Source organism: Trachymyrmex septentrionalis, unplaced genomic scaffold (assembly GCF_001594115.1).
Source record: "Trachymyrmex septentrionalis isolate Tsep2-gDNA-1 unplaced genomic scaffold, Tsep1.0 scaffold148, whole genome shotgun sequence".
NCBI classification, from domain to species: Eukaryota; Metazoa; Arthropoda; class Insecta; order Hymenoptera; family Formicidae; genus Trachymyrmex; species Trachymyrmex septentrionalis.
This window is the reverse complement of record NW_017304631.1, coordinates 881,361-889,586: the sequence shown is the minus strand read 5'-3', so window position 1 is coordinate 889,586 and position 8,226 is coordinate 881,361. Positions and strand designations below refer to the sequence as shown.

Below are 8,226 nucleotides of genomic sequence, written 5' to 3'. Positions count from 1 at the left end.
CCGAAGGCATGCAAAGACGGTCGCGTTGCAGACGCGTCGACGACAGAGTTCGTAGGTCCTGTTGCGCGGGATGAGAGCAACAATTTCGATTTCACGAGGGGCAACCACCACGCTCCGTGACGATCCATCGCGAGACGACTGGTCGAATTTGGGCAGCTCCTAGTCGGCGGGGGACCATGGCGACTGTTTGGCCGGACAGCTGCGTAAGCGCGAAAACGTAAGCTCCATTTAAGCTTCCCTTACGACTCGTAACTTAACTGCTCGCACCTTTTCCATCCCCCCCCATTATCGTCCCGCTACAATTCCTTCGATTTCTCTGAACAAGATTGAAAATCGTCTCTCCGACGTCTCTCTCTCTCTCTCGCCTGACACGTTCTCCGTATCTGGATATGTTAGTATTCAGGTTTTGTGTGTGCGTGCATGTACAATAAACTGCTGCATCACTCCGTTGTCACGTCGGTTGTGCTCGCCGAGCAGCCGCGCGTTATTACCGTCGCGCGTAACGTAGCGTGAAAAAATAAACCCCGCTTCGCGCGCGGCTGTCCTCTTCGATCGGAACCGCTCCGCGTGCTGAAACAATCATAGTCCCGGTATCGAAAGTCGCGGAGACGCGAAAAAGAAACGTCGAATTTTCCAGCAACCGACATTTTTCCAGTATTCATCCCTTTCGACTAACCGTCGGAATTGTTTCTCCCGTCGGAGAAAAATCAATTGGGATTACTTCGAAAATGAGATTTTCCGCGAAAGTAAGGTAATCTTACCGTCACAATTTCTTTTTTCTTCTTCTCCCATCGTCGTTGGCTGGGCCTCTCTAGGACCTCGTCCGGGTCCTAATAAGTATGGATTTTTTTCATTTCTCATTCGTCGCACCTCTTTCTCCCGAGTCCAGCGACGCATACCCACGTAATTATCGGCAGCTTTAACGTTACGTGGGCCGACGCGAGAATAATAACCAAGGTCAGGAGCGCGGACAGTGGTGAAAAACGAAATATCGATTCAGCATCGTGTCGCATCGGCCGCATTTTACCCTGTGACGCACGTCGTTGCAACGCCGCGAGATGCATTCAGCATCCACGCAGTGAATGCCGCACACACAATGCAGCTGCGATGCGCTCCCCCCTCCCTCCCCCCCTCCCACCGCCTCCCCGTCGGTTTTCGGGGTACCTGATGGCGGGAACAGCCAGAACCGCAACTATTTCCCCCCCCCCCTTTCTCCTCAGAGGACTCTTCGTTCTCCATCGATATCGGTTCATTTTTCTCACACATATTTTCTCGTATATCCGAATAATTGTTTTTACTCTATTCGATTTTTCACTCCCCAAATTTCAAATGGAATCTCACTTTACTTGTCAAAGAGCGAACATTCTGCCACTATTAAAAAGAGTGCGACAACGTTTTTCGTCTTTAAGGGTGAGATCTCGCTCTAAAGAATTTAAAGAGTACCAGAAAAAGATCTATAAAAGTCTAATTGTTTTACTTATTTTTTACTGTACCGGGGAAGAGATCAGTTTACCGATCAATTTGACTCCACTTTTTTTTTTTGCCTTTAAAGGTAAACGAAGAAAGTTTCGACAACTCTTACGTAAAGGAGGGATTTAATTTTTAATAATTTATTCGCTGCAGTATATTGCCCAATCTTTGATATGGTTTCGTTGAAACTCATTTTCTATGCTTTTTTTCCAATATTGAATTTTATTTTCGATAATTCGTCAATAAACGTTTTAATCTTATACAACTACTCTTATTATTGTAATGGCTGAGGACGATTAAATAAAGTCGGAACATTCCATTTATTAATTATTAGAAAAAACTCTTACATCATTTATGATGTAAATAGATTAACGTCTAATAAACTTATTATCTTACTATTTAAACTCGTGTTTGATCTATCTTTCTATTCATTTGTTATTTACATATTCGATCAAGAAAATCATATTATATCTAGTTTATACTAATTCGATTGTGCATCTTTTCTTTCTTCACCTTCCTCTCCGGTCTCGAATTTCCCACCGATTCCGCGAAAATGCGAGTCGTATGTTACCGGGTGAACAGTTTCACGTGTGAAAACTGGTTCACCTTCGGCTTCTACCGGCTACACCGACACGGAGCGAGTTTTTTTTTTTCTTCGACAGATTTCCACGCGTTGGAGTTCTGCCATTGCGTGCAGCACGCTCGTCGAAATAACGGCAGAGTCGGCTGTGAATCTCGAGTCGCCGAGCCGGCCAAAACTTCGCTTTTAAAACTATCGATTGACTCCCCCGAAACTTCCTTTCAATAACTGAGAACTCCTCAAATGATCTCGCTCTCTCAGCAAATCGTCAACTCGGACAAAGTTCCATCGACGCCGCTGAATTTAACGTTTAAACGGGCTCGAAGAGACGAATCGCCCCTCGTGACATCGGCACACAGAGACAAACGAAGAACAGACGATGCTAATTACTTCGCTTCGAAGCTACTCCAATTCGCTCTTCTAACGGTTTGAAAATGCCATTTATTTTACGTGCGATAATTAGAAAATTATCGTTCCGATCTTATCCAAGATGAGATTCCCATTAGATCAACTAACGCGAGGCTAATCCAGCGATTAGCTCGAGTAACGCGAGGCTAATTCCGGAACGGTTACGAATGACAGTTACAAATTAAAATAGGAATAGAGACAAGAAGTAAGTCCGATCGTTTCTAGTCAGATCGTCTGATAACAGATAGCCACAAGCGTTGCTCAAGGGGAGGTGTGTGTGTGCGTGTAAAGCAGATACTTATGTTACAGGCTCACGTTGCATAAGCAGATAACAATCGGCGCGTTTGCATCGGGCGTGTCGTGCGATCGTGCTCCGATGTTCTATCGATGTGTTTCCTCCTTTTTTTTTCGTTCTTCCCCTCCCTTCCCTTTTCCCCCTTTTTTTGCCGAGGCTAAATTAAAATCGCGAGTGACGCGATCGCGGACCCGTTCCGCGCGTTAAATTTACATTCTTCTGGATTTCCGGTTTCGGTCGATCATTACCGATTGCCAATCGTTAATAAACCGCAATTGGAACGACGAAACCGTTCGTTCGACGAAGTGCGTCTCATTTATTTACGGCATTTACGCCGACAGCTCGCTCAGCAAGTTCTCGTTCAAGGCTGTGCGGGTGACCGCTACGATTTTTATTCTCGATTCTTTTTTTTTTTCTTTCTTTATCTTTTTCTCGCTTTTTTCCCTCCGTCTCTAATTAGCACGAGTGACGAGTATCGTTCGAATGAATTGCGCAAGATGCGCGGGATTCGCGTAACTGACTTCCTTATCCGACATTAAGTAACTCCTTATCTGACGTTTGAAGGAGAGACCGCCGCGGGGATGAATAATTTTCATTTCAATATATGATAGCAGATGCGTTTCTTCTCTAAATACCGTATCGGTGCTCCGTATGTATACTTCTTGTCTTCCAATGCGTTTCAGATCCCAGTAAACGAGAAACACTTCGGAGCACGTCAACGACATTGCAGCAACATTGTAACGTTACAATTATCGTTGCCGCAACGCGCTAAAATATTCCAAAATCTTTCTTGCTCGGACTAAAGCCTGTCCCACAACTGTGCTTTCTGTTTTACCGTTTCTCCCTTTTTCCTACTTTTTACATCTCGTCTTTTTGCCTCTCGTCCGGCTTTTTCATTTCATACCGCCCGAGATAAAAAAAAAAAGTTAACGAACTTGGAGAAAGAAACGAGAAATACGTAGCGAGAGGTACAATTGTCGACAAAACGGTTGGAAAGGGGAGAGGAAGGAAAAAAAAAGGTAAGAAAACAAGAGACAGGGAACAAAGAGACGCGCTGTAGAATAACGAAGTAGTAGTATTGCGAAATTAATTAATAATTAATTTCGTACACCTTCAATCGAAGGCCCACGTAAGAAACATTTCATTCGCATAGATCCGCACTGTTACCAAATAATACATTTGTTAATAAAAAGTCCCTCTCCTCCGTGCAGGTGACCAACTCGCGGACAAGAAAAACTGTCATCGTGAAATGAGACCGAGCGAGGGATCTGGTCGCGCGTGAGGAAGCATCTCACACGAGTAATCGCAAAGTGACGGAACGGCGGCGAGGGTGATAACGATGGGTTCCTTGCCGAATCTTCACGAGCTGTCCAAGGACAAGCTGGGGAGCCCGGTGTACAAACCGGCGCCGATCGGCGGTCTTGGCCCGGCGCGACTGCCGCCGCAGCCGCCGCCGTTGGCGCATACGCATAAACGCGCGAGAAGTAGCGGGCATCATCATTCTACTCTCTGCGACAACGACACCATGCTGGAGGTACCAACGCGTCGATGTGGATCGATTGTTGTACTTGGAAGGAGTACCTCGCCAGCTCGATCTAGCTCTTAAGCCGATCGTATCTCGCGATGATCGGAGTACAGACTTTTGCATAACGCATAAAGCATTAAGGAAATCAACCAATCGCGCATCTTATTTTCATGAAAAGGAAGTAAATGAAGGACTCTAATTCATTTGTTATTCATTACGCATTATTATACTTTGTGCAAAAACTCTCTGTGCTCCTCCGTCCGAATCTTTATAAATATTCTGATAACTGCTGAAACGATTTCAGATTCATAATGCGGAAAGAACAGTTTTGCCGCGAGGAGAGAATCTTTAGCTGGATGTAAATCTAAAAGTGATTCCGTTGGAAAGCTATTTAAACAATGCAGGACGCGCTCAAGCGGAGGTTTTTTTTTGTTTTTTTTTTTTCTTTAAGTGAGGTCTAATGGTTAAGTTTTTAAATATTTCAACAAAGCCACGCTTTTTTTCGTGCGCAAAATGCACGATTTCGGAGCCTTGGATTTTAATTTAAACTGTCTAACGTAAATCTAACGTTGCTTACTCCGAGATCCTAGATTTACAGAGAGCTAGATCGAAATTTAGATTGAAACAAATGACATTCGGAGAAGTACGTCGAGGAGTAAAAAGGTAGTCTGAAAAAGTTTGCGGTCGCGCATATTGAGTGTACCGAGCGCGAGATGTGCCGTTTCTAATTTTCATCGGATGATTAATTGTATTCCGCTTCCGTTGGCCGAGTTTCAAGATATTCGACGAATGCGTATATGAAACGACGCTCCCCGGCCCTTTTTCTGATCTCCATTAACTTTTGCAGCACATGGCGGCGTACTCGCCGATCTCCTGCCGATCGACGCGCACCTCGGCGCTATCGTGGCGACGCCGGGACTCCATGAACTCGTCGGCAGGCGCATCGTCCGTGCGCCGGCTGATCGCAGCGGTCCGCGCGGCCCCGTCCGGGCCCAGACCACCGCGTAGAGTCGTGCTGCGCCACATCGCGGCCCTTCTGCTCGGCCACGCGTGTTGCTCGGCCGCCACGCTGCCCATCTTCCCGCTTCAGGCGGGCCTGGGCGCGTTCGAGCCCCGTCTGGGTCCGGTGCTCCTCGCCTATCTCTACATGATGGCAGCCGCCACCAGCTGCTTCGCGCCCATCGTCGTGCAACGGCTCGGCACGAATCTCGCCATCACCGCGAGCCACGTGGTCACTGCTATCTTCGTCGGCGTGCATCTGTATCCGAAATGGTAATCGAACCACCGATTCGCGAATGAATTTTTTTCACAACTTTTTCTACTTACGCGGACAATCGTATCCGTTACATATTGATCGTCAGTTTGGACTCATCGTTTGACTCTGAGAATTCTATTAGCTCCAAGTATTAGCTCGTTCATCACGAAAAACGAGTGTAAGCTGCGAAATTCTAAATGTCGGACCTCCGTGCTCTAAGCGCGGTAAGAAATGAAGCCGAGGAGCGATTTGATAAAAGAATTTAACCGGATAACAAATCCGGAACATCCTATAAACATTAATTCGTAATGCATACACATTTGTACGTACGCATCTTCTCGTTCCGCCGCCGCCAGGTACATACTCGCGCCCAGCTACGTGATGCTAGGCTGCTGCGCCAGCTCGAGTTTCCTGGCGAGGACATCGCACATCAACGTCTCCGCGACCAGCCTGGCGCTGGTCTGCGTCGATCCCGAGGATCCCGCGGATGAAACGCGCCGCGAATGCCTGCTGAGAAGACTCAACCGGGGAATCAAGTTGGCTGAAGATATCGGCCTCGCAATCGGTATTTTCGCAACTATTGTTTCTTTCGACCTTATTCGTATATAATCTTTGCGAAAGTCCCAAGTCACGTCCAAGCTAACTCAGGTTTTTAATTTCTATTTCAAGTCCATCTCCATTTGATTAGTTTTCTACTCGCAACTCGATATGCGCCTACATATTTTATTTTTAATCGCTTTTATATTTGTACATACGTAACAATTGATTGTACATACCGATTACTATTGTAATTATATTATGTTTTCGTAGCTCTCTTATTTTTAATGTATACCGATACCTTAGATTCAACTAATCCATTTGTAATATTATTCCATGATCCCAGGTTGCCTCATCGCTGCGATTCTTGTCAGGCTAACGGATCTGATACCATCTAGCATAACGAACACCGACGTTTGCGGGGCTGAGTACTGTTCGGAAGAGATGTACTTTTACAACGAATCGCTTTACGTGCCGACGATCACGTCTGGCACTTCGAGGATCCTCGTCAGCATCTGGCTTGGCTTGGCGGTGCTCGGTCTAGGCATATCATGCGCGTTTCTCGATTCTAGGCTGCAGGAACCTCAGACGAACCACGATCGTGCCAACGTCCAAGACATCTTCAAATCCGTGAAATGCGCGTTTCAGGACCCGAAGCTTCAGCTCGCGGCGCCGCTCACGCTCTTCATCGGGCTGGAACAGGGTTTCATTTACGCCGATTTTGTGGAGGTAAATGATTTAAAATCCGCCGCTTTTTTTTTACAATGATACTTATAATGAATATCATTCACTCGACTGTTTGATATTTGTAATGTATTTCGATATTTATTCTAATTTAGTGAATTTTGTCTTCCTAGAAGTGAAGAAAGTATTTCGAAATAGCTATCGACTAATTGGATTATTTACAGAGATCAAAAATACTTTATTATTCTCTCTCTCTCTCTCTCTCTCTCTCTCTCTCTCTCTGAGACATTAACGAGATCTTGAATTATTTATCTTCCGTGATAAATCGACATGTCGATTGCGAAATATTTCGCGAAAGCGACACGAGTGACTCCAAAATCTTCTTAAATCGACTATAACCGGCGTGTATATATATTTTCAAAATCAAGTGCTCTAATTAAAGAGCATATTTTGTTTTGTTCAGGCATACGTGGTATGCGCCTTAGGTGGCGCCGGTACGGTGACCTTAAGCTTCCTGAGCTTGGCTCTGTTGCAAGCTCTGGCCGCTGCGACGCTTTCGATGTTGCTGAGGCACATTAAAAGGTACTTCGTCGTAGGTAAGTGATTTCTAAAACATCAAATTTTCAATGAACAGGCACACGGTAGGACCTCAAATAAGTCATCTAATAACAGATATGTAAAATAAAGTGATTGGCCACTTTGAGGCCGAAGACAAAGATCAAGAGATAAGTTTAATAAAGAAACAAACAAAAAAAAATTAATTATTAAAAATTAAATGTAAAGAAAATACACAGAAAGACGATTCTGGTCCGATCGTGTCAATTCGAATGATTTAATTGCGGATCAGTGACAGAACAGGACTATTTTCTCCATTCTAGTCGTGGGTTTCGCTTTTCATGCCTGCCTCCTACTTGTTCTGGTAACCTGGAGACCGACGGGAGATGACCCGGCTCTCTTCCACGTTATATCAGCTGCCTGGGGAGTCTGTAATTCCATTTGGGAAACTCTGATATACAGTAAGTATCTTGCTTGACCTCTCTACGACGCGCGGACGCGAAGGCGGCAAAGCGATTTTGGACGAAAAACAGCTTTGCAGGACAGTTCGCGGAGGCTGTGAATTCGATCGTCGCGATTAATGCCAAACTGAAGTTTCGAGAGCGATTTCCGGGCTCCGCCCTTTGTTGACACGCATCTGCATCACGTCAGAATACGGATGCATTGTTCGCCAATTCTATACAGCGGAATCACGCGCGCTTTGTCGAGTCGAGTAAAACGGGAGAGACAAAAGAGGCGAGAAACGTCGTCTCTTTGTATCCGTGAGAAGAAAAAGCATGAAGAGAACTGTGAAAGTAGCATATCTTAATTTATACTTCTCTTAAAAATTGTCTATTCCTGTAATACCATTAATATGTAAGTCAATAGAGACTTCTAATATAAAAACGGCAATTTTATCAAGACGGGGGGGGCGGGGT

At 45.2% G+C, this 8,226-nt stretch overlaps 2 protein-coding genes across 2 annotated transcripts in view; one reads left to right on the top strand and one right to left on the bottom strand.

Moving 5' to 3' along the window:
* The window catches only part of LOC108745792 (putative metabolite transport protein HI_1104), a 17,426-nt gene extending 16,604 nt beyond the window's left edge, over positions 1-822 (bottom strand). Inside the window, exon 1 of the mRNA XM_018482149.1 lies at positions 762-822. Coding sequence (XP_018337651.1) covers positions 762-792 — 31 coding nt within the window. The 5' untranslated portion in view covers positions 793-822. The remainder of the gene's footprint in view (positions 1-761) is intronic.
* The window catches only part of LOC108745791 (UNC93-like protein), an 8,516-nt gene continuing 306 nt past the window's right edge, over positions 17-8,226 (top strand). Inside the window, exons 1-7 of the mRNA XM_018482148.1 lie at positions 17-217; positions 3,965-4,287; positions 5,126-5,550; positions 5,890-6,098; positions 6,417-6,799; positions 7,218-7,350; positions 7,633-7,770. Of these exons, the coding sequence (XP_018337650.1) occupies positions 4,093-4,287; positions 5,126-5,550; positions 5,890-6,098; positions 6,417-6,799; positions 7,218-7,350; positions 7,633-7,770 (1,483 nt within the window). The 5' untranslated portion in view covers positions 17-217; positions 3,965-4,092. The remainder of the gene's footprint in view (positions 218-3,964; positions 4,288-5,125; positions 5,551-5,889; positions 6,099-6,416; positions 6,800-7,217; positions 7,351-7,632; positions 7,771-8,226) is intronic.